The sequence below is a fragment of the Sceloporus occidentalis genome, unplaced genomic scaffold (genome assembly GCF_023333645.1).
Source record: "Sceloporus occidentalis isolate IW3139 unplaced genomic scaffold, rSceOcc1.0.p SCAF_1, whole genome shotgun sequence".
NCBI lineage: Eukaryota > Metazoa > Chordata > Lepidosauria > Squamata > Phrynosomatidae > Sceloporus > Sceloporus occidentalis.
Window position 1 is genome coordinate 294,533,349 of NW_028316981.1, and position 26,708 is coordinate 294,560,056.

General features: G+C 44.3%; 1 protein-coding gene across 2 annotated transcripts in view; it reads left to right on the forward strand.

Annotated features, from left to right (window-relative positions):
• Window positions 1–240: 240 nt before the first annotated feature.
• The window catches only part of FYB1 (FYN binding protein 1), a 96,093-nt gene continuing 69,625 nt past the window's right edge, over window positions 241–26,708 (forward strand). For both annotated transcript variants that reach the window (XM_089496279.1, XM_089496294.1), the window contains exon 1: window positions 241–338. In XM_089496279.1, the coding sequence (XP_089352405.1) occupies window positions 336–338 (3 nt within the window). In that variant the 5' untranslated portion in view covers window positions 241–335. The remainder of the gene's footprint in view (window positions 339–26,708) is intronic.

The window sequence follows — 26,708 nt, forward strand, 5'->3', positions numbered from 1 at the left end:
TCATGGGCAAATGTGTGCACTGTGTGTATTAATATAGTACTATTCATTTCTGGATTTTTTTTATTCACTCATGTACCTTCATTTCTCAATTTCTCTGCCTTCTGGCTTCACAGCACTGCAGCATATTTTGCAAACTACTGCTACAAGCTCTGTTAAATGCCAGCTCACAATATGCAAACTATGAATGGTACTGTGTGGTTTTTCCTACAAAGGCTGGATAAAACCACTTGACACTTTCAAAATAGGAAGTTCTGGGCAAAGGACAAAGAAAATGTTCTCCTTGTAACATTCCACTTTTGAGCAAGCTTGGGAGTGCCCACAGAGTTTCATTGGCCATGGTAAGTGCAGAATTTTATCACTGTTTTAACTATTTCGTTGAAGTTAAAAAACTAAAATGATAAGACAGAGAAGACCGTTCTGCAAAATGCTCATGAGCCTAAATTTCAGTTTCATATCTTTGAAAAGCCAACTGTGTAATGTACTCAGGAACTGTATCAGCTTGCCAGGTGGCATACAGTTTGTAACCTAGCAGGTCAAATGCCACGTAGCCTGGCCTGCTGAGTGGTTGACTACTCTGGTATTTTTGTGCTTCCAAACAGACTGCACAAATATGTTTTTAAGACTTTGCTGGGCCATCACACATAGCTGGGGATCTGCATTTACAAGTAGTTGTCCAGGATTCTCTACTCATTGCAGGGTTAGGCTAGAAATGGGACGATCCAAGTTCAACTACCAATGTACCATTTTGCTCCCTAGGTTACCCTGTGCCAGTGACCACCTCTCAATCTAACCTAGTTTGCAGGGCTGTTGTTTAAAATAAAATTGGTATGAGTGTATGTATGGGGAGCAAACTAGTGAGATCTTTAGTGAAAAGATGGGGCAGAAATGTAATAATCGGAAAACTTTACCAGAGAAAATATATTTCATTGAGGATATTTTTGGAATTGTTCCTCTCTGACAGCAAGTAGAAACAAGTGGTAAGGAGAGAAGAATTATTTCTCTTCAAGACTTTGATGATATCACCCTCTCAACATAATTGCTGGCAGAAGTGAAGAGTTTCCAAATAAAAATGCTTTATCTACTAATCTCTTCATGACATGAGATCAAAATAAGGCTTCATTTTACATATAAGAATCAAGCTCTTTTCTATATACCAGTGCTGCTCAAAGGGGGAGATCCTGGATTGGTTCAGGTCTGTGAGACATCAGCTGCCCATCCCTGGTAAGTTGCCAGGAAAGAAAGAAAAACAGTTGTACCAGTGGGCACAAATATGGCACTAATCCTTGGTATACTGGGTGAAAGCCCCCCCCTCCCCCCACCAAAAAAAAACTTGAGATGAACTGCTGCATACATTACACAATACATTGTGACCCATGTCTTTTTTTAAATGATGTTAAGAAGAAAAAGAAGTTGTAAAAGTTAGAGTGTGATAGTCCTCTGCTTAGACTATGGAAAAAATCCAGCCAGCATTACAGTACAACTTTATACATGTGTCCTCAGATGTAAATCCCACTGATTATAATGTAGTTTACTCCCACATCAGTGGGTATTATATTGCAATCACCTTCATAGAATAATAGAATCATAGAGTTGGAAGAGACCACAAGGGCTACCCAGTCCAAACCCCTGTCATGCAGGAATTCTCAATCAAAGCATCCCTGACAGATGGCCATCCAGCCTCTGTTTAAAAACTTCTAAAGAAGGAGACTCCGCCACAATCTGAGGCACTGTGTTCCACTGTCAACAGCTCTTACCATCAGGACGCACTTCCTAATGTTTAGGTGAAATCTCTTTTTCTGAAGTTCCACTGCTTGGTATTGAGGGCCCGGAACAGATGGGCAGGAAAAAGCAACTGGAACCTGCATTTTCCAGAAGCAGGTCAAACCCCCTCTGCCTGCACCAGGTGTTCCCAAGGCAGCCCAAATACACATGGCTGACTGCACATCGTGACATCAAGCCGCATCACTGGGTAGATTTTGGGGGGGTCTCCTCCCCACCATGTATTCACACCGTTGCACAAGCACACAGCTGGTGACTACCTGCCTGCCTAGATGGCATCCCATTGGATGACCACCCCTTTGATTAGCTACATGGTTGCACCTGTGATCCTCCACCAGTACAGGGGATTGGAGCATTGGTGTGACCAGTAAAACACTGGCAAAACACAATCATGCCACCCCTACATGCCCCCTTTACCTCACACCCCCCTCTTGGACTGTCTGGTTTGTGTATGTTGTACATATATCCATTGGAGGTGTCACACTTCGACTTTTTTTGTATTGCCGCCATGGCCACATGGGTTGCCAGCTCTGTCGTTTTTTAACGTACATCTGCACTGTTTATATGCAGTTCTAGGGTTAGAATGCATCGCTCCTTCAGAACCACTCTTGACTGGGGCATTTACCTATATATGCAGGGTCAAAGGTACGCCTTTTCCCCCTTGAGTTGGACTTATGTGGCTTCTTTTTGCTCCAATGTAAAGTTGAAGCACGGCTTCAACCTTGTTTTCTTCCCACTGTGGAGGTGTGCATCATCAAAATACCCTGTCTTCAAAGCAAATGGAAAGCACTTTGTTTGGCACATCTATTTCACCCTGTGGTCTCTAGAGCAGTAGAAACAAGTTTGCTCCACTGAAAATATGGATTCTTTAAAATATTTAAACATAGCTATCACATCATCTCTTAAGCTTTTCTTCTCCAGGGTTAACATACCCAGCTCCCTAAACCACTTCTCGTAGGGCATGGTTACCAGTCCTTTTATCATCCCTCCTCTAAACATGTTCCAGCTTGACAACATCCTTTTTAAATCGGGGTGCCCAGAACCGGACATGGTATTCCAAGTGAGGTCTGACCAAGGAAGAATAAAGTGATACTATCATGTCCCTTGATCTAGACGCTATACTTCAATTGATGCAGCCTAAAATTGCATTGGCTTTTTTATCTGTTGCATCATACTTTGACTTATGCTCAGTTTGTGATCTAGTAAGCCCATATCCACACTGATGGGAAAACCTGATGCTTGCTGCCTGGGCTTCTGGATCCATTGGGGAGGATGGGCAATCTATACAATTGGCACCCACAATGCACCCACACCAGCAGCACTGTCTACACACATTGTTGTGTGATCAGTCTGTGCTGGTGCACTGTATTGATGGTATTGTGCTAATTTGCACTTGTGTGATCAATTTGCACATCTGCAGAAGGAATGGTGGAATCTAATGGAGGCTTTGTGGTGGCAAGGGAGAGATTAAGGGGTTTAAAATCTGATTTAGGCTTAGTCAAGGGGGGGGGGGGTTGGCAAGATTTATTCTTGGCAAGAGGAGGTTTGAGAGAGTGTGACTTGCCCAAGATCACACAATGAGTTTCCATGGTGGAGCCATTCCTAGTCACACTACATAACTATAGCACTATGATTCAACTTTAACTGCCATGGTTCCATCCTGAGGAATCCTGGGATTAGAAGTTTAGGATTGGAAATATTTAGAATTTTTACCCAGAGCACTCCAACAAGCTACAAATCCCAGGATTTGATAAGAGGGAAGCTTAGAAGATAAAGCTAAATAATAATGCTGTGATCCTTTAGTGTGAATTAGTCTCTGGTTTCTCAGAGTTCTAGTGCAACATTGATAATGAACTAGTATGGCTAGGCTTGCCATATCCCGCCTGGGGGCGGGACTTTCCCGGTTTGGGGCGGGTCCACACGGTCCCGCCCCGGTTTGGCCCCGCCCCCGGGACACCCCCCTCCCAGCGAGGGCCTGGAGGCTGGGGCTTGGGAGAAGCTCTCCCAGGCCCCTCTGGAGGCCCTGGAAGTACGGTTGCCATAGCTGAGGACCTCCAAACCGGGACAAATGTAGGACAAGGTTAAAAAATGTAGGACTTTTTTTTTTTTTAATTTCCTGGCCAGGAATATTAAAAAAAAAAAGGTCCCACATTTTTGAACCTTGTCCTCCTTCTCCTTCCCGGCTTGGGAGGAAACCTCGGGCTGCTCCCAGGCCGGGAAGGAGCGTGAGGGCCGCCTGTCATCACGGCCATTGCCACAGTGGCAAGCGGCCTCCTCCTCGGCCTCTGGGGCTTGGGAGAAGCTCTCTCAGGCCCCTCTGGAGAGGCCTTGGAGGACCCCACAGCTGGAGCTCCGACCGCGGAGCCTCTTCCAGGGCCTCCAAAGGGGCCTGGGAGAGCTTCTCCCAAGCCCCAGAGGCCTTGGAAGGACTGCTCCGCGATCGCGGAGCCTCTTCCAGGGCCTCCAAAGGGGTCTGGGAGAGCTTCTCCCAAGCCCCAGAGGCCTTGGAGGACTGCTCCGCGATCGCGGAGCCTCTTCCAGGGCCTCCAGAGGGGCCTGGGAGAGCTTCTCCCAAGCCCCAGAGGCCTTGGATGACTGCTCCGCGATCGCAGAGCCTCTTCCAGATAGGCTTGCCATATCCCGCCTGGGGGCGGGACTTTCCCAGTTTGGGGCGGGGCCACATGGTCCCGCCCCGGTTTGGCCCCTCCCCCAGGACCTCCCCCCCCAGCAAGGCCCTGGAGGCAGCTCCAGCCCTCCCCATGGCTGTGTGCCACCCTCCCCGCCTCCCTGCCTGACTTAAGCCTAGAGAGCAGGTCTTAAAGGCATCTGCCACTCAGAGCTATTGCCTTGGTATATATACCCTGCAAAAGGCATTACTTTCAGGTTACAGTGAGCAAAGAAAAAAAGGCCATCAATGGTTCCTGTTTCCCTGGGAGTCTAAATGCCTCATCTTTTAAATGTATACCACTCAGTATTGTTGTAATTCTTTATCACAGGGTCGTTTCTGAGGCCCTAAACACCTTTCCTTGTAATATGCAAATTTCTCCCGAAGCTGACCAATGAGAAAGAAGCAATCAGCCCTCCCCTTGGGTTGGTTTTCAAGGGCTTGGAAGGAAGAGATTTTGCCTTGCAAGTTGCTGGTAAATAATAGGAGGCTTTGAGGTAGCAAAGGCTGCAGAAATAGTTTGACCCCCCCCCCTTAAACATCCATGGCTCAGTGCTATGGGATTCTGGGAATTGTAGTTTCTTGTGGCACCAGAGCTTTTTTGACAAAAGGAGACTGAATGGAGGCGTTGCCTGGCTGGGGGCAGAGCCTCTTGCCAGCAGTGAGAAGGCTGCGATGATGAGGAAAAGCAGGGGCTCCTCTGGTGGTCCTGGCCACTTCCCTTGGCTCCCTCCCTCCTCCTCCTCCTCCTCCTCCTCCTCTCAGAGCTCATTCACACTCCCTGGCTTTTCTCTCCCCCCCCCCCCCTGCACTTTGAGACCCCTTTAACTGCCAAAGCTCAATGCTCTGGAATTCTGGGGTCTGTGAGGCATTTGGCCTTCTCTGTCAGAGAGCTCTGGTGCCACAATAAACTACAATTCCCAGGATTCCATAGCACTGAGCCCTGGCAGTCCAAGCAGTGTGTTTTGGACACAGAGATCCTCCAAATGAATCCAGTCCCTAGCTTTTATATCTCTCACACACACTGCAGGAATAATAACCCACTTTGAGACTGCTTTAACTCAGTGCTAGGGAATCCTGGGAATGCGAGTGTTTGGGAGACATTGAGACTTCTCTGTCAGTCATGGCTCTGAGGCCACAATAGACTACAATTCCCAGGATTCCCCAGCACTGAGCAGTCTCAAACTGGACCATTTCCTCAGTGTGGAAGCACCTGGGGAGGAATTCTGGGCATTGCAGTTCAACTACGTTTGGAGGGTTATGGGACTCCCTGTCAGAGATAGCTCTGGGGCCACAATGTACTACAATTCCCAGCATTCCCCAGCACTAACCCAGGACAGTTAAGTCACTCTCAAACTGGATTATTCCCTCAGTGTGGATGCAGCTTTGGTGAGGAACTCTGGGCATTTCAGTCCAGCATTGTTTTATTTCTGCAGTGTGTTTTGGACCAGAGACAAGGTGACCAGGCATCCTCCTCCTTTTCCAGGACATGTCCTCTTCTGTCAAATTTCAAAATGTCCTCCATTTGGATCATGGCTAAGAAGCATGGATTTATAAGTACATGGGTGTTTTTAGCTTTTATTTTTGGCCATGTCCTACATTTTTTTTTGCTTGGGTGCCCTACATTTTGGGGTGAGGGCATTGGTCACCTTGGTCAGAGAGCTTTCCAGGGGTTAACTGCCATTCTGCTGTGGTGCTGGAACAGACCACCATTCCCAGAATTCCATAGCATTCAGCCAAGACAGTTAAAGTGGTCTCAAACCAGATTATTTCTCCAGTGTAGATGCAGCCCAAGCCTTTTGCCTCTCTTATGCCTGAGATTTCAAAGCCCAGCCTTGGCACCACAACAAACTACAAATCCCAGGATTCCATAGGATGGAGTGATGAGAGTGAAAGCAGTGTGGCAGCAGCCTAAGTGTGCTTAATGCAGTTCTTAACATGGTGCACCTCTTGCCTACAGAGTCTCACAAGACTTTTTTGTTTAACAACTTGTACCCATTAACTCCATTTCATGTCTCCTTTATTTAGTGGGGAGGAATACTGACAAAACAAGTCAAAATGAAGAAAAACCAAAGTCCCTTGACCAAAGGGTTTGGTTGTGGAATAAGCCTCTGAAATATGCAAGAGTCAATGTTAAAATAAAGCCATGTTCAATGCTCAAATGTGCTGTTTGGAATGGGGAGAGGGGGGTGGCCAGAAAAGGAAGTACATTTCCGTGATCTGTCTACGAATAATGTCAAAATGTCCTCCATTTTGATCATGCCTAAGAAACATGGATTTATATTAACATTTCTAAAAAAGCCTCAATTTTTTTGCGTGTCCTCCATTTTTTTAAAAATGTGTCCTACATTTGAAAATGTTGTCCTGCATTTGTCCTACATTTGTCCCAGTTTGGAGGTCCTCACTTATGGCAACCCTACATCCAGTCCAACTCCCTGCCATGCAGGAAATCCAAATCAAAGCATCCTTGACAGATGGCCATTCAGCCTCTGTTTAAAGACCTCCAAGGAGGGAGATTCCACTACACTCAGAGGGAGTGTGTTCTACTGTTGGACAGCCCTTACTGTCAGGAAGTTCTTCCTAATGTTGAGGTGGAATCTCTTTTGCTGTAGCTTGCATCCATTGTTCCGGGTCCTAGACATATGTGTGTCACTGCCCTTGGAGTTCTTGTGGCCAAAAAAACCCCTTAAAATGGTGGGTTGGGAGGAAGGGAAAAAGCTTATCATCAATGTCCACTGCAGTCTGTGGTTGGCAGGATACGATAGCATGTGGCATGTTGCCAAGCACTGAATCAGCATATTGTAAATACGATAACAACAGGGGCAGACATCTGCTTCATGGGCCAACTAGCCACATATGAGAAGCATAAAGAGTCTGCTAATTATTTTTCACAGAAGCTGCCAGCAAAAAATGTCTGAAGAGACTGGCTAAAGCTTTCCCTTTCACCACTGTTTCCACACATTTAATGTCTCCAGCTGCTTTCTTAACTAGAGGAAGGAAAGGCATGCCTCAGGTGCAGGCTTTCTGAAGAACTGTATCTTCCCATATGGTCCTGCCTGAGCTTTAATGTCTTTAGAGGAAGCACTTCTTAGTCCCACCAGTTTCATAGGTACATCTGCTGGGAATACAAGAGAGGGCCTTCTAGGTGGATGCTCCCAGGTTTGGGAACTCCCCCCCCCCCCAGAGGGTAGGATGGCTCTGTCCTTGTTGTCCTTCAGTCAGCATGTGCAAACGTTTGTATTCTGAAAGGCTTTTGGGAACTGGCTGCAAGGTCTTTTAACAGTATGCTATTTTTTATCTTTTTATTTTTACTTTTAAATAATTTTTTTAAAAAAAGGTTTCACTTCCAGGCATGGTTTAATAACATTTTACTATAACTGAACATTTTTATTTATATCTTTGTATGTGCATTTACAGTGGACCCTTGTTATACGCTGGGGTTTGGTTCCAAGATCCTCCATGTATAACAAAATCCGTGTATGCTCAAGTCCCATTAGATATAATGGCATAGTAAAATGATGTCCCTTATAAAAAATGGAAAATCAAGGTTTGATATTTGAATTTTTTTTGAACATTTTCAAATCGTGGATGCTTGAATCAGTGTATAAGAAATCCATGTATAAGAAGGGCTGACTGTATTTGTATTTATTTTAATATTTGAAAATTGCCTTGACTTCCAGTGTTGGACATGAATTTCTTTCTTTCTTTCTTTCTTTCTGGTGTTTGTTTATTCCCTTTCAGCCTAGCAGCCCACCTGAGGCAATGTGAAATAGTAATACTAACAGTATTAATAACAGTAAGTAACAATAAAACACAATGGTGTTTATCGCACTGAGGTTTTTGGAGCGTTTTGCAGCTCAGTTCCAACGTGACTGCGGGTCCAATGATGGGAATTCACGTTAAAACATGATGTGTTGCTTTCTATGGGGAGTTCTTAGGAGGTGCTTCTGCATTCAATCTGCACTGACTCCTTATTTTGGTGAATTCAGAAACAAGTGAATTCACCAAAATCTGCTTCTAAGCTCGCTTCGATTTCACTTTGATTTGGTCTGGTGTGGAAGATCACTCCAATGTCACCCCCCCTTGACCCCCTGCGTCCTGCTCCTTCATTCCCCTCCTCCTCCTTCACCGCATCTCTCTGCCACCCTGCTGCCTATTCCATCATCCCCTGACTGCTCCTGCATCCCCATATCATCCTCTCTGCCACCCTGCCAGCCATCCCATCATCCCCTGCCTGCTCCTTCACCCTAATTTAGTCCCCAGTGACCCCTGCAACCCCCTGCGACCTATACCATCATCCCCTGACTTCTCCTTCACCCCAATGAAGGATGACAGCTATAGAGGGGGCAGGGAAGGAGGACAGTGTCCAGAGCCCCACTGAGCATGCGCAAGGGTGCCAATTTGAATCATTGAACCCTCCGGTGTTGTAATACAATGTGCACTCACCACGCTTGGCTTAAATCTGCATCACGTGACTTGTCTGGAATCAAACTGACTCCGCTTCCCCCTCGATTCGGAAAGGCAATGGAAAGGCAACCAGGTGTGCTAAAACATCACGTTTTAATGTGAATTCGCATTGCTAGACAGGAGTGACTCCGGATCTGGTGTGAAAAAAGATCACGTTTCACGTTGCTAGAACAGGAATGACTGCGGATCTGAGCTGCAAACCCCACATGTGTGATAAGGCGTAATGATAAAGAGATGGAAGGCAAGGTCTCTACCCCAACTTGAAATGTGCGGAGAGTGTTCATTTGGGATGGAGTCACCAACTAAGAGATTTTGACATGCATGACAATACATTGTAAAATGCTTTGGTAGCAGCAAGCTTGGATGCTCAAGTATAGATGGATTTGGTCTCATTATCCAGGTGAAGGACTGTGTTATTTAAATGTTTCCTATTTCCCAAACACAACCTTGGAAGCCTTCATGGTCATGCAAACAATGTATTTAAATCCACTTTGCATTTGTTCAAGGCAAGAAGTGAACTAATGTGTGTATTCATGAAAACAGACAAACGGAGCCCAAATATATACTGTACAGTGTTTTATACATGCAAATTTAAGAAGGGCAGGGACTTGTTGTTCTTCTGAGTAAAACAGCCTTCTCTCTTTAGACAGCACAGGACGTTATCAGACAAGGGAAATTGGAAGTATAATCCAATGGCAATCCAAACGCAATCATGGGGTTTAATGTTATTGCATGATAGACTACCGCAAGCAATTTCGGGCAATGAGAAGTCAGTCCGAACGCAATCATGGGGTTTCACGTTATTGCGTGAGAGGTGATCACATGCAATTTTGGGCAATGGCAAGATATTTTCGGGCAGTGGGAAGTCAGTTTGATTGCAATTCAAATTCACGTAAATTCGCTGAAATAGGGAATTCATGTGAATGCATTCTGGCCCCAGTTTCTTTTCATTCAAAACTAAGAGAATTTATATATATTATATATATTTTACCAGACAAATCTTTTTGGTGGGATCTCTGTGTGGCTGCCTTGTCTGGCAGACCACTCAACTGAAGGTAAGAGCGTCTCAGTAACACTTCACTTAGGCTATGGATTGACTCAGCTTCTGCTTGCTGGTCCCATCTTCTGGTTTGCCTCATCATGCTTCTAGTGACCCACACCCTCCAACATTTCAACAACCAGGACACATGTGGCCAAGCAACATCAGGGGGTGGTCATGAAGGTAAAAGTTAGGAATGAGGAAGAACACACAAGCTAGGAGAGGGTACCACAGTTTGCTTTCACCTAAGCCTCTCAACCTCAGGGAAAGGCAAAGGCAAACCTCTGAACAAATCTTGCCAAGAAAACCCTATGATAGGTTTGTCTCAGGGTCTCCACAGGTCAGAAGCTACTTGAAGGTACACAACAACAACAACAACAACAACAACAGCCTCTTAGGAAGAACAAGACTTCACCCCACCTCCTCTCTTTTCCAGTCCTCCCTGCTGAATTAAATGAGTACAAACTACCACTGGAATCCTAGCTATGTAGCAGAGGTGCCAGGAAACCCCATTACTGAGTTGTGAAGATGTGTAAGATGGGTGCCCAATATACGCTGGTTGCCCAATGACCATCAGGAACGATGTGATGCACATCAGGACCAGTGCACATTGGTCCAATTGTGCATCAGGCATAACTGCACATTAGGTATTTTACAGGCTCTGCTACATAGTAACATAACAGCAGTCCTCTGCTGGATATAAGCATATGCAGTGAGACTGACTGCTGTACAGAATGACTACAAAAGAGATCCATGTTTCATTCCAGTGGCAGCATATTGTATCTGAATTCTGCTAGGAAGCATCCTTAGGATGACCCAACATGAAGAATGGAATCCTGGATCATGTACTTGTGGATGCAGTGGCTCCCAGGGCCATTTTTTGTGGCACCCATTTTTTTTATTAACAAACAAACAATGCAAAAACAAAAAGTACATGAGCAACTACATATATACCATTACATACACCTTCGTATTAACCTATATCTTCTTGCTAAATAATACAGATCTGTGTACGTTCCTTCTCTCTTAACATTTCTTCCACTTTCGTGGCACCCAGATTTTTGTAAACTTATTTTGCACAAAATTTTACCACGGTCATTTTGCATAAAAAAGAGCATTTTCTGTGTAAAAAAATAATATTTTTATGGGGAGAAAACCCTCTACAATTCATAGGTTTTAAAAAAAAATCAAAAGAAATTGTTGGGGGTGTTTGGGGCATTTGTGGGTGTACACGTGTGTACAGTGGGTGTGTAGCCCTCCACGGTTTCCAGTGGGCCAGTGTTGTCCTCCCTAACCCTAACAGTTGCCCATTCTTATTGTATATTGATGTAACTTTAATGATACTAGCCATCATAGCCTGGATGCCTGATGGCACACAATAAATATTCTGCCCTGTTCTTCTTGGCAATAAAGTGTTCAGGATGTGTGTGCATGAGAGAGAAAGAGGGAGGGAGAAAGGGAAGTTCAGTGGTATTGGTTAATTCTCTGTCTTCCTCTTTCCCTGCCCTTTCTTCCCTTCTCTTTTGCATCAGCTGACAAGGGAACCTAAGGGGAAATAACAGGGTGTGAAAACCCTTAATTTGTTCAGGAAGCACAAAAAGAAAGTGTCAGAAGAAATTGCAAAGAAATTTCTGTGGGGGGGGGGAGGGGTTGGGGGATGGGGGATGGATGAAGAGAGCAAACAAGAAAATATTTACTTTCAGTCCTACGTCTTGGAATCTTGAAGCCCTTAGGGATATGCACCATAAGAGTCTAGTAAAATAATAAGAAACACATATTATGCTGGTAAGCAGCCATGACCTTCCTGTTCTTTAAGGAAGTGGTTGTGTGAAATAATATAGTTTTATTTTTAAAATGTTCCACCTAGATTTAGTTGAAAAGCTCAAATGTTAATGATTTAAGGTGGCAGACAGCATAATGCCTCCAGTTTTCCACTGAGCCAAATAGATGTGATGTCAAATCACTGAAGGCACTTAGAATTCAGAGGCATGACAACATTAGTCTGTAATATCAATATGCAAAGGCATCTTATAGCACCCTTGAGTCTAAGGCCCTCAACAGACTGGCAAAATCTGCCGGCGTGAGGGCAAAGTGGAAGCGTGGCAACCACACACCACTCGCCCCCACGCTAGTGTCATGCCAGCATCACATCACTCGACCAACTGCATGTCAGGTGGCACCACACCAAGTCTTTGGTGCAGAATGTAGACATGCTGCACCAAAGAGCTGTGGAAAAGCTGCAGCAGTGGCGGCTAGTGCACTGTTTCCATGTTGCAAGAAGAAGCCGCTTTTTGCGGCTTCTTTTTACACCATGGAACTGCCGGGTTGGGGGTGTGGCATCCCCAACCCAGGGTTTCCAGGGGCAGCACAGTGCCACCTCTTAGCAGCAGAGTGCCAAAGCCCTAAGTTTAGCTAGTCTTAAAGGTGTTACAACATCACTTTGCAAACTGAATGCACTTAATGTGTCTAGGTTTGCTTGTTTCCCAGGTATGAGAAAATTGGTTTGAGACCATACAAGTTGTGATCTTGCTTTTGTTGGCTTTCTCAGTGGCTGCTCAAAGATTGTGGAACTTTCTTCTCTGTTCCCTGTCTTTTATGTTATTTATTTTTAAAAAAAGAATCGGATGTTCTTCCACCTGTAGGCAAATGTCTTTGATCTAAATATTTAGCAACTAACTGGTTACTGATTAAACAACTTCAGTGTGCTATGCTTCCCATTTCCCCAATTCCCTGATGTGTTTTCAACCTGTTTTATTACAATAATTTAATCAATTGCCTTTTAGTGTTATAATTTACTTTTTGGGTTAGTAGTTCCATTTTAAATCATGTTGTGATCACTCCTAGATCCCAGTAGTGGGGAAAAGGTGAGACAGACTCCTCCAGATTGCTCAACAGTTGCAGTGTATGCTAGGACTTTCCATTTCAGGTTTTCGTGACTTGTAATGGTTGTTTCTGCCTCCGCATCTAGATATGTCCTAGGACAGTGGCTTTTTGGCTCTGGTTTGTTGCTGGTTGTAGTAGAGTTCAATGCTACCCCCAATATGCACCTTTCTTTTCAACCACTTTTTCCTCCATTAAGGTGTGGTTAGGCTGTGGTGTGTGCATGGTTTTCCTCCATCCCTTTGCCATCCCCTCCATGAACTTAGTTAAGTTAAGTTTATTATATTGCAAGTGAACAGCCATTTTACACAGATCTAAAAAGGATGGGGGGGGGGGGAGACAAAAATGGAGCAGCTTGAAATAGAAATAATTGAGCTTCATGGGTAGGGTCATTTCTCAAGTCCTTCTTAAGATTTGTAGTGTGTATATAAAAGATACAAATATGGTAACATCAAATAGCAAGAAGCAGATCTTAGCATGGGATGAGAAGCCTGTCTTGAATGATTTTAACAAAGGAAAAATATGTGTGTTTCATTATACATGGGACATTCAAGCAAAACATGGGTAAAACCTTCAACTGAGACAAGATTACATTCACATGCTCTGTCCTTAATAGGTAGACTTTTATATCTTTCCATTTGAACTGCTAGTGGAAGAATGTTTAGCCTTGCTTGTTCAAAGGTTGTCCTCATTTTGATATTTGTAATGTTCACTATATATCTTGGGATGGATAAGTACAATGGAGTAAAAAAAAAGTATAGAAGGGATTAGTTTGGCAGGACTTAGGGGCTGAAGAGACCACACCTAAGGGGCAGCTGCAGCCACTCTTTTCAGCGCCAGATTGGGGCTGCAGCAACTACATGCTGCAGCCCTGATCTGGCATTTCCATGGCACAAAAAGGAGCCGCAAAAAGGGTGCCTTTGTTGCCGCAGTGGCTCCTTTTGGTGCAACATCATTTGGACGCAGTGCCAAAGGAACGTTGTGACACCTCCTGCCGTGCAATTGGGCACAGAGCATGCCAGCACCATCAGGGCAGCGTCAAGATGTACATCATGTGGACGCCATGCCCTCTGCCCTGAAGCCGGTGTTTATTCCCAGTCTGCCAAGGCCCCAAATCTCTGTTATTTGAGACTGCATCTCAGTGTCCTTAACTCTTTGTAGCAGTAATACTTTGGCAAAAGAAAAGATACTGAGAATCCCAGATTCATAGCAACCTTCTGCATTCTATGCTTCCATGAATGGGGGCCCGCCACTTCTACAGTAATCAGAAGAATCTCTGATATTTGCTCAAAGATGGTTTTTAACCAAAAGAGCAGGGCTAATCTGAGATCTTCTGCTTTAACTGTCATAATATCTAGTTCTGCATGCAGCAATACCAGCTTTGTGGAGATAGGTGTTGCCAAAAGTCTATGCTTAAAATTGTTTTGAGCTTTTTCTAATGGGGATAGACTTGTCAGAGCCCACAATGGAGCACCATATAAAAGCATAAACATGACTCTGTTTTCATAAAATTCTATAATAGGCTGATTTCCTCCTTTCTATGATAAAAACATATGGGCCCATACAGACAGGCCAAAATAAAGCCGCTTTGTGTCAGTCCATGTGGGACTGGAGTGTGGCTTTGGTGCAGCTTCTGGCCTCTTAGGATGTGTGCATCATTTAATAATAATAATAATAATAATAATAATAATAATAATACGTTTTATTTATAGACCGCTATTCCGCAATGATAATAGCGGTGTACAGTAAAAATTGAATACAAAACAAATATAAGGTGACAGTTAAAGGAGGGAGGGGCCTCTTCCTTCAGGCAGTCCCTGATGTTGCTGGGTCTGCCTGATCGCTCCCTCTGAGGCCGAGATGACAGTTAAAGAGGGAGGGGCCTCTTCCTTCAGGCAGTCCCTGATGTTGCTGGGTCTGCCTGATCGCTCCCTCTGAGGCCGAGATGACAGTTAAAGAGGGAGGGGCCTCTTCCTTCAGGCAGTCCCTGATGTTGCTGGGTCTGCCCGATCGCTCCCTCTGAGGCCGAGATGACAGTTAAAGAGGGAGGGGCCTCTTCCTTCAGGCAGTCCTTGATGTTGCTGGGTCTGCCCGATCGCTCCCTCTGAGGCCGAGATGACAGTTAAAGAGGGAGGGGCCTCTTCCTTCAGGCAGTCCCTGATGTTTCTGGGTCTGCCCGATCGCTCCCTCTGAGGCCGAGATGACAGTTAAAAAGGGAAGGGCCTCTCCCTTCAGGCAGTCCCTGAAGTTGCTGGGTCTGCCCGATCGCTCCCTCTGAGGCCGAGATGACAGTTAAAGAGGGAGGGGCCTCTCCCTTCAGGCAGTCCCTGATGTTGCTGGGTCTGCCCGATCGCTCCCTCTGAGGCCGAGATGACAGTTAAAGAGGGAGGGGCCTCTCCCTTCAGGCAGTCCCTGATGTTGCTGGGTCTGCCCGATCGCTCCCTCTGAGGCCGAGATGACAGTTAAAGAGGGAGGGGCCTCTCCCTTCAGGCAGTCCCTGATGTTGCTGGGTCTGCCTGATCGCTCCCTCTGAGGCCGAGATGACAGTTAAAGAGGGAGGGGCCTCTTCCTTCAGGCAGTCCCTGATGTTGCTGGGTCTGCCCGATCGCTCCCTCTGAGGCCGAGATGACAGTTAAAGAGGGAGGGGCCTCTCCCTTCAGGCAGTCCCTGATGTTGCTGGGTCTGCCCGATCGCTCCCTCTGAGGCCGAGATGACAGTTAAAGAGGGAGGGGCCTCTCCCTTCAGGCAGTCCCTGATGTTGCTGGGTCTGCCCGATCGCTCCCTCTGAGGCCGAGATGACAGTTAAAGAGGGAGGGGCCTCTCCCTTCAGGCAGTCCCTGATGTTGCTGGGTCTGCCCGATCGCTCCCTCTGAGGCCGAGATGACAGTTAAAGAGGGAGGGGCCTCTCCCTTCAGGCAGTCCCTGATGTTGCTGGGTCTGCCCGATCGCTCCCTCTGAGGCCGAGATGACAGTTAAAGAGGGAGGGGCCTCTTCCTTCAGGCAGTCCCTGATGTTGCTGGGTCTGCCCGATCGCTCCCTCTGAGGCCGAGATGACAGTTAAAGAGGGAGGGGCCTCTCCCTTCAGGCAGTCCCTGATGTTGCTGGGTCTGCCCGATCGCTCCCTCTGAGGCCGAGATGACAGTTAAAGAGGGAGGGGCCTCTCCCTTCAGGCAGTCCCTGATGTTGCTGGGTCTGCCCGATCGCTCCCTCTGAGGCCGAGATGACAGTTAAAGAGGGAGGGGCCTCTCCCTTCAGGCAGTCCCTGATGTTGCTGGGTCTGCCCGATCGCTCCCTCTGAGGCCGAGATGACAGTTAAAGAGGGAGGGGCCTCTTCCTTCAGGCAGTCCCTGATGTTGCTGGGTCTGCCCGATCGCTCCCTCTGAGGCCGAGATGACAGTTAAAGAGGGAGGGGCCTCTTCCTTCAGGCAGTCCCTGATGTTTCTGGGTCTGCCTGATCGCTCCCTCTGAAACAGCATACCTCCAAAGTCACCCGAAACAGGCTCATATAAGTCCGTTTTGAGTTCTTTCAGATAACAATGTGCTTGATTGAATCTGTAGGGGCTAATTACCAGTCCAGTGAAAAACCACACCAAGATATTTATAGAAGGGAACTTGCTTTTTGTTCCCATCTAACTACCAGTTACAGGATTTTTTGTCTTTTCATAACTGAGGGAAAGAAGTTCATTGTTACAATAAGTAGTAAATTCATTCAGCAGTCTGTGAAGGCCTAACTGAGTACAAGAAATCAGAACAGCATCATCTGTATTTTGTAATATGTTTTTTGCATATTTATAGTTTTTTAACTTGGACTGTTTTAGATTTGTAAGTCGCCTTGAGTCCCTGTACTTGGAGAAAGACTGGATATAAATGAACTACTACTACTACTACTACTGTATATAGGAAGCTGGAAAACTTCTGATTGCTCATTTTAATTAAAGAATGCTGGTCTCTCCTTAAAATCTCAACCACATCATTTATACATAGATTGAAAGGGAAAGGGGCAAGTAAACACTGTTGTCATACACCTTTTGTAACTGGTATTGTCTGTTAGAAGTCCTAACAGACAGAACATCTAGTCTGATTTTTAGAGATGTATTTTAGTAAAGAAATATTATACATTTTAAAAGTTTCATATCTCTCATATCTACTTTTTGGACATCAGAAAGAATGTGTTGTGTTTTATCTGTGTATTTTACACAGATATATGCAAAGCCTTTGACTGCATAGATAGGAGGAAAGAACATCAACAACCTAAGATATGTGGATGACACCATACTACTAGCAGAAAACATTTTAGACTAGGAACAATTACCAAGGAAGGTCAAGGAAGAAAATGCAAGACAGGATTACTGCTGAACATAAAGAAAACAAAAATAATGACCACGGAAGATCTACACAGATTCAATCTAGACAATGAAGAAATTGAAATAGTTAAAAACTTTCCTGAACCTTGGATCAAACATCAATCAGAAGAGAGACTGCAGTCAAGAAATAAGAGGAAGACTAGGAATGGGAAGGGCTGCAATGAAAGAACTAAACAAGATCCTAAAGAGTAAAGGTGTGGTACAGAGCGCCAGGAAGAGGCAGCCGAGAGCCGCCTCTCTTTGCTGTGCAGCCGTGCTGCAGCAACAAAATTGCACGGTGTGGCTTTTTGCGGTGCCACAAACAATTGGAGGCAGTCCGAGCATGTCTCTGCTGTGCGGCTCCATCTGGAGGACGCGCAGTAGTGACATCATCGCTGCACGCGCCATCTATTCAACACCACACAAGGAGGATGCCCTCGTCATGTGTGAGAAGCGAGGGAGTGTGGGCAGGGCGCCCCTCACATGTTCCGAGGGCATCCTTTGGGGTCTGTCTGTACCTGGCCTAAAGATATACAAATGAGCATTAAAGTTAGAATTATCCAATCCATTCTATATCTCATCATCATGTATGAATGTGAGAGCTAGACAGTGAAAAAAGTGGATAGGAAGAAAACTGACTAATTTGAGATATGCTGTTGGACAGAAGTGCTGAGATTACCATGGACAGTCAAAAAGACAGACAAATGGATCCTTGAACAGATCAAGCCTGAACTCTCTCTGGAAGCCAAGATGGTCAAATAAAGGCTGTACTTTGGCCACATCATGAGAAGGAATGACCCACGAGTAAAGACAATAATGCTAGGAAAGGTAGAAGGTAATAGAAAGATCATCCCCACTCTGATTTAAAGCAAATTACTGATCAGGTTATATGTGACTCGTTCCCACTTGAAACTAGTTTGATCCTACTGACATTGGCTTCAATCATGTTGAAGGGAGGCAAATGCAAAAAACCCGCTCTTTCCTGATACTAGGTCTTTACCAGTTCTTTTTTAAAAAATAGATTCCGAAGTATGTTCAACAAGAGGGAACAAGGGATCTGAATTGCATCATTCTGGAGGGGAGGGACTATGGCAGAGGGAGTTGGCAGAGGGATGTTTACTATCCCTCCTCAGCTTTTGGAAAATCAGCCATTTCCTCCCCCACTCCACCCACCACGCTGCCTTTGTACTTGTGGTGTGACACCTACGGGTGTATGATCATATATTTTCTTTTTATTAAAAAAAATGACAGAATATGTGATCCATTGTATTTGCAACTACTTGCAATTACTTGGGCGGTGCACCAGCGAATGGGCCAACTGCAGCTCAGCGACGCAAGCAGCTGCAAAACCAACGGATCGCATATTCTGTCATTTTTTAATTTTTAAAAAATATATATAGTTCCCAAGCTGGGCTGTTCAAAGGGGAAATGGTGTGCTTGACTCACTCAGGGCTGTTGTGCAGTTGCTGGGGTAGGGGAAAAGAGGGAGTGAGTCTTCTCCTTCCTCCTCCTCGGCTTCCCAGCCTTTACTTTCAAATAGAGCCTGGGCTGCTGGGTTGAAAAAGAGGAAATGATCCTTCCAAGGCAGTGTGTTGCAACAGTTTGAATGTTGGACTGGGACTCTGGAGACTAGTGTTTGAATCCCAGATCAGCCATATAAACTAGCGGATGACCTTGGGCTTGTCACACACTCTCAGCCTCAGAGGATGGCGATGGGAGAGTCCTCTGTGACATCCATGGATATATACATCCCTGGGGAGAGGCCTCCATGATGTATGCATCGCAGAGGAGAGTCCTCCATGACACCTATGGATGCATGCATCCCAGGGGTGAATAATAATAATAATAATAATTTGTTTTATTTATATACCGCTATTCCAAAGATCATAGCGGTGAACAGCAAATAAGCTAATTAGCAAGTAAGCTAAGTAATCCTTCATGACACCCATGGATGCATGCATCCCAGGGCAGAATCTTCCATGATACCCATGGATGCATGCATCCCAGGGGAGAGTCTTCCATGACACACATGGATCCATGCATCTCAGGGGAGAATTCTGGCCACGGCACCCATAACTCTCTCCTGTGTTTTCTTGAATGTGTTGCCGGTTGCATCACCGATGACACATAGATGATTGACCGGCATTTTGAAGCAGCACAAACTAGTGGGAATGACAGTCGTGCCAAAAAAGCAGCCAATAAAGAAAAGACCTGCTTCCATAGCAGGAACAATGCATTGACTGGAATCTATTCACCAACCCGGAGTGAACTACAAACCAGTTTAAATGTAAGTGGGAATGAGCCCTAAGATTGTACACCAGATAGCTAGACTCAATGAGGGAGGTCACAGGCCTGAATCTACAGGACCTAAGCAGAGTAATGGAGGACAGGGGTCTTGGAGATGTCTTATCCATAGGTTCAGCATGAATAGAGGATGACTCAAGGGCAGTTAACAAAACAACAATGTATTGTATACTGATATTCAACACAGACTTACAGTTTTGAATTTTTTATATTTCAGTAATATGTAAACATTACCACATAAATAAAGAAAACCATCACCCAGATCAGTAAGCGGGCAACTTGGCAAAGCCAAATAATGCTGGCTCTGGGCAAAACAGCAAGGTATTTCACAGAGAACATAGCAAAGTCAGTCCATGCTTGAAAATGAACATGGGGGCTTACTTTTCTGCAGTACTATAGCTTTGTAGCTTCTACTGCTTTGTGCTGATAAGGGCATGCTTTCATCTGCTTGAATTATATGAAGAACACTTTTATATTTTTCATACTACATACATTCCTTCTTTCTCTTTTCTGGCCATCATTTGCCTAATATAAATGCCATAGGCAAAACCCAGCAGAGGTGTTCATGAGTAACAAGACAATAGTGTCTTGGTTTAGCTGTAAAAAGCATGATGAAACATGCAAAGTACTAGCAGGGCAACATCAGGGATGAGGTCAGTACTTAGTTGCAGAAGGGATAGACTTAATGGGAATAGAAAGAGATTAAAGTGTATGCAAACAGCAGGTATGTTTATTACTGTCATAGTCCACCTGTCCTCCAGGTAACTGAGGGTGCTGTGCACTGTCTTGCCCTATTCCCTATTTTGTTATAACATCTACATTGCAAGGGAAGTTAGACTGAGAGACACTGAGGGGCCCAAAGTGAGGGGACTCACTAAATGTTGTGGTTGAGTGGATGAGTATGTGTGTGTGTGTGTGTGTGTATTCCTAACTGAACACTCTAATTCCTTACACCAGGAATGGAAATCAAGTAGTCTTGCTGATGTTCTTGGACTGTAAGTCCCAGCACTGTTAGCCAGAAGAGCCAATAGTAAGGAATGCTGACAGGTGCAATTGAATAACATTGGGAGGCCCACATAGTTCCCATATCATTCTGTTCTAAATAATTCTGGCTGAAATATCAAGTGACAGTGTCATGAACTGTATGGACTTTCCCCCAATTCAGTAAATCAATCCTCTTTAGGCTACACAGCAAGGCTTTAGTTCAGAAACACTGAATTTCTGGACCATGCCAATAACTATCAAGTCAGAATGCACAGGGAAGCCATTGAAATCCACAAACACCTGGACAACTTCAACAGGAAAGAAAAAACCCTTAAATTGAACAAAATTTGGCTACCAGTCCTGAAAAACAGCAATATCAGGACTCAGCAAATGCAAATAAGAAACCACCCAGGGTCAGGGGCTTTCCCAGCAGGCAATGATCACTAATTAAACAGACACTAATCTTCTTTGCATATACTCCCACCCTGAGGCCTGACCATCAACAACAGAACAATACACAGATTAACATGGGTATGGTACATATTGCCAACAAGTGGCATACCTGCGCCAATTTTAGGGTTAGGTACTGCGAGGCAACTGCATGGTCCCTAAGCCTAATACGTGCTGGTGGCATTGTGACATAACAGAGGCATAGCTTCCACACGTTGCGCCGCACCAGTTATGTCACAGATGCGCCATTGGCGCACTCGCAATGTAACTACAGCAGCAGAGAAAGAACTTGGATTTTCCAGGTTCTTTTTCCTCTGGAGTGAAGCCGTGCAGTTTGGTGGCTGTGGCTTTCCTCCAAAGAAAATTAGGCCGCTGCCAGCCCGGACTTACCAAGAGGTATGTACCAGGCCATGGAAAACATTCCTCCCTACCCAGGGTCACACAGTATATGTGTGTGTGTGTGTGTGTGTGTGTGTGTGTGTGTGTGTGTGTAAATAATACACACACACACACACACACATATATACTTAACTCTCTTCCATACCAGCATTCTCTGAAGATGTGAGTCACAGATGCTGGTGAAACGTCAGGAATAAGCTCTTCTAGAACATGGCCACATAGCCCAAAAAACCCGCAAAACACTCTAAAAGAAAATACTCTCAGAAGAAAAAATCCCCCTACACACAAATGGCATTCCAACCATCTTGGTACTTTGTACAGTGATAGCCAGCCTCAGCTTTCCCCTGTTGTTAGACAGCAATTTTACTAAACACCCATAAGGCAAATAATAACACAATATATCATATAGCATATGAAGCAAAATAAAAATAATGACCACAGAGAACCTACGCAAATTTGAACTAGACAATGAGGAAATAGAAACAATAAAACATTCTCATACCTGGGATCAAACATTGATAGGAACAGGGATTGCAGCCTGGATAGTAGAAGAATATTAAGAATGGGAAGGGCAGCTAAGAAAGAACTAGAAATGATTGCCAATGCAAGGATATACAACTCAGCACTAAAGTTAGAACCATGTAAGCCTTTGTATTTCCTATTTCCATGTATAGTTGTGACAGCTAGATAGTTAAGAAAGAAGATGGGGAGGGGATCAATTCATTCAAAATGTGGTGCTAGAGAAGACTGCTGAGAATTCTGCGGACAGGCAAAAAGACAAACAAATGGGTCCTAGAGCAGATCGGGCCAGATATCCTCCTAGATGCCAAGATGACAAAACTTAGGCTGTTTTATTTTGGACATGCCATGAGAAGGCATGAATTGTTGGAAAAATAATAATGCTAGAAAGGTGGAAGGAAGTAGAAAGAGAGGAAGTCCACATGCTAGATTGATAGACTTTGTTAAGGTCACAGACATGAGTTTGCAGGAGATAGGTAGAGCAGTGGATATGGGGCTCTTGGAGATGTCTCAGCAGCAGGGTTGCCAAGAGTTGAGATCAACTTGAGGGCAGTTAACAACAATGTGAACCCATCACAGGAATTTATCAGCAAGATAAATGCTGGCATGCAGCCTTTCCAGGCTCCTTTGATGTAGATGCAGTGCCAGAGAAGTGCCATGATGCTGCATGCTGTGTGGAGTGCTGCATCATGTGGACACCCAACTCCACCCCCAGGCCGGCCTTAATGGCTGGTCTACACAGCCCCTTACTTATCCTAAGATTTTTTTTTCTCAACCCCTCCCCCCAAAAAAAACTCACATTGTATTACTGAAAGGAGGAATACATATGTGCTAGAAACATAAAAAGACAAAATTGAACTGAAATGAGTAAAAGGTCTTGGTGAAGTATTAGGTCCAATCTGTTCATTGCCTGGATACCTGCATTTTCCCCCTTATTTTTTTTAAAAATGTGAAACTAAAATGAAAATAAGCAGTATTTAAGTTGAAGTGGAGGGAGAGAAGCTGCTTCAACATGCCCACCCATAGCCTATGACTATTTTCAGTTCAAAACCAGGTGACTTTCTCACCCTTGGATAGGATTTGAGTGGAAGAGAAACAAGGAGGAAATGTGTAATTTGTCTTTATTGCAGAAAAATTATGTCTACTTTGTGGTTGCACTATTGCAAAGGCAAGAATATGCACCTTCCTGATTAGATGGATTACCCTTCCTATGAGGATAAGCCATGCACTGTCCTGAAATGCTGGAACTAAACTCTCTTGGCTTCCCCTTCCCTACCCTCACAAAATCCCTTAAAAATAAATTGCATGACCTAGTTTTAAATATATAAAGTAAATAGAGAACTGCAGTCTTTTCATCTTTCAGAAATCACATGGCTGTGATGTTTATTCTTGAAGACAGATCAAACACTCTGAAATGACATTGTAGTTCTTTATTCTGTTCTCTCACAGTTCTTACCCAATGTGTGTGTATATGCCTTTGAGTTGGCTGTCGACCTATGACAACCTCATGAATTCCATAGGGTTTCTTAGGGAAGGAATACTCAGAGGCAAGTTGCCAGTTCCCTTCCCTGAAATATAGCCTACAGCACTTCATATTCATTAGTGGTCTCTCATCCAACTACTAACCAGGGCTGAGCTTGCTTAGCTTTCAAGATCAGACAGGATATGGTTCCTTACCCAATATGTGACACTTATTATAAGAAGAGAACCTTCCTTGTCTGTGTGTCCTTAAAAAAAAACTGAAGTATAGGGAACCCTTCCTCCTCCTCCTGATCTTCTTCTTCGTCCTCTTCCTCTTCTTCTTTTATGCCAAGGGTGCATTTCTTTTGTATCTGGATTTGAGGCAAAGAAAGAGATTACAATAATAAATATCAGTGTAGCTACAGATTGATACATGTCTCCCCACTGCCCCCAAGTAGTGACAGCTGGTGGCTTTCATGTCACTAGGGCTGTGAATCCCTTCAGTGTTTTATATAAATCTCCAGGACCAGGTGAGCTACATCCAAGGGAATTAAAAGAACTGGCAAATGTAATATCGGAGCCATTGGCAATAATCATTGAGAAGTCCTGGAGAACAGGAGAAGTCCCAGCAGACTGGAGGAGGGCAAACGTCCCCATCTTCAAAAAGGGGAAAAAAGAGGATCCCAACAATTATCATCCAGTTAGTCTGACATCTATACCAGGAAAGATTCTAGAGCAGATCATTAAACAGAGGGTCTGTGAATATCTAGAAAGCAATGCTCTAATCACAAAAAGTCAACAGGGGTTTCAGATAAACAAGTCATGCCAGACAAATATAATCTTTTTTTAAAAAATACCAGTTTGGTAGATGAAAGGAATGCTGTGGATATAGTATATCTTGATTTCAGTAAGGGTTCCCTATGACATTCTTGCAAATAAGCTTGTAAAATGTGAGCTAGACAATGGAAACTGTTACTGGCCGAACCCAAAGGGTGCTCAACAATGGCTCCTTTTCATCCTGGAGAGAAGTGACCAGTGAGGTTCCACAGGGTTCTGTCCTAGGGCCAGTGCTATTCAATATCTTTATCAATGACATGGATGACAGAATTGGGGGTATACTTATCAAATTTTCAGATGACATCAAATTTGGAGGAATAGCTAATACCCCTGAGGACAGGATAAAACTTCAGAATGACCTAGCTGGGCCAAAGCTAACAAAATGAATTTCAACATGGAAATATGTAAGGTACTGCACTTAGGGTAGAAAAATGAAATGAACAGATATTGGATGGGGGACACCTGGCTGAATGAGCCTACGTGTGAAAGGGATCTAGGAGTCCAAGTAGACCACAAGTTGAACATGAGTCAACAGTGCGATGCGGCAGCTAACAAGGCCAATGGGATTTTAGGCTGCATCAATAGAAGTATAGTGTGTAGATCAAATGAAGTAATAGTCCCACTCTATTCTACTCTGGTCAGGCCCCACCTGGAATATTGTATCCAGTTCTGGGCACCACAATTTAAAAAGGATGTTGAGAAACTGGGGCGTGTCCAAAGGAAGGCCACTAAAATGGTGAAGGATCTAGAAACCATGCCCTATGAGGAACGCCTTAAATAGCTGGGGATGTTTAGCCTGGAGAAGAGAAGGTTAAGAGGTGATATGATAGCCCTGTTTAAATATTTGAAGGGATGTCATATTGAGGAGGGAGCTAACTTGTTTTCTGCTGCTCCAGAGAACAGGACCAGGAACAATGGATGCAAGCTCCAGGAAAAGAGATTCCACCTCAACATTAGGAGGACCTTCCTGATAGCAAGGGCTGTTCGACAGTGGAACAAACTCCCTCGGAGTGTAGTGGAGTCTCCTTCCTTAGAGGTCTTTAAGTAGAGGCTGGATGGCCATCTGTCGGGGATGCTTTGATTTAGATTTCCTGCATGGCAGGGGCTTGGACTGGATGGCCCTTGCGGTCTCTTCCAACTCTATGATTCTATGATTCTAAACTTAAGAGGACCTATCCAAGGTGCTGAACCATTTTGGAGGAATGTGATTCAACCCCTTAGACAGATCTATTAAAGTTTGGACCAAAACCCAGAACAGATTCACTACCCCACTTACATAGAAGCCAACAGCTGTCACTGTTCATTATTGATTTTGTGGTTGTTTTGTGCCATCTAGTTGGCTTGGAGTTATGCCTTCATTTCTGACCCTATGAATGAGAGAACTCCAAGAAACCCTGTTATTAACAGCCCTGGTGAGTCTTGCAAACTCAACAGTGTGGCTTGTTTGAATCTCAATTCACCCGTGGTTTCTCTCTTTTCCTACAGCCCTCATCTTTGCCAAGCATAATGGCCTTTTACAATGTGTCATGTCATCTTGTGATATGTTCAAAGTACAATAGCCTATATTTTGGTAACATTTGGTAACACTCCTCCAAAACGGCAGATCCACTAGCCTGCATCAGATTTCTCTTTAATCTTCATTGTGCCTTCCGCAAACTCATACCAGTCGCCCTTCATACCCCTTAGCTAAGAAATGTGTGGGTGTTCCTCTGAAGGAAAAGCAGGTATCTCAGTGGCATATCAGGGCCCCAGAAGTGGGGAAGGATTGAGACGTTAAAACTTTGCTTTATGGTTCCTGGCCAGATAAGGGCAACCATTGCTGTGTATCTGCAAATTTGCATAAGACACAATTTTACAGTGAACTACTGTTTCCCCATAAACAGCAAACGGAAGAAATCCAGATCAGCGTGATACTACAGGGTAAAGTTTTAACACCACCATCCTCATGTTAAGACATTTAGCTGTATCAGGTTCTCCATGCTTAAAAAAATAAAGCACTACCATAACAGTGCATTATGTACAAAAGGTAATATAGAGCTTGATCACAACTACAGTCGACCCTTCTTATACATGAATGTTTTAATACACGGATTCAAGCATCCACGGTTTGAAAATGTTCAAAAAAAGTATAAATTTCAAATATCAAACCTTGGTTTACCATTTTTATAAGGGACACCATTTTGCTATGTCATTATAGTTGACGTGACTTGAGCATAAACGGATTTTGTTATCCACAGGGGATCTTGAAACCAAACCCCAATGTATAACAAGGGTCCACTGTACAATCATTCTGTATGTAGAGCTAGATTCAGTATGGGGTTGAACATTAAAAAAACAGCTACAAACGCCCTTTCAGTGATGCCCTGCATGCTTCATTCATTCACCCTGTAGTATAGGATATATAATTTTTAACTAAGAAGTGGGGGGCTGGGTGTCAGTTAAGTGAATTTTGATGTGAGAATGGTGCATATTACTTAATTAATCACTTTAAAATAAATCAATGTATTTTGGTCTATATGGGAAAAAGTCTTCAGGGGCCTTCAGTAGGAACCACTAGAGTTGAGAACACACTCCAAAATGC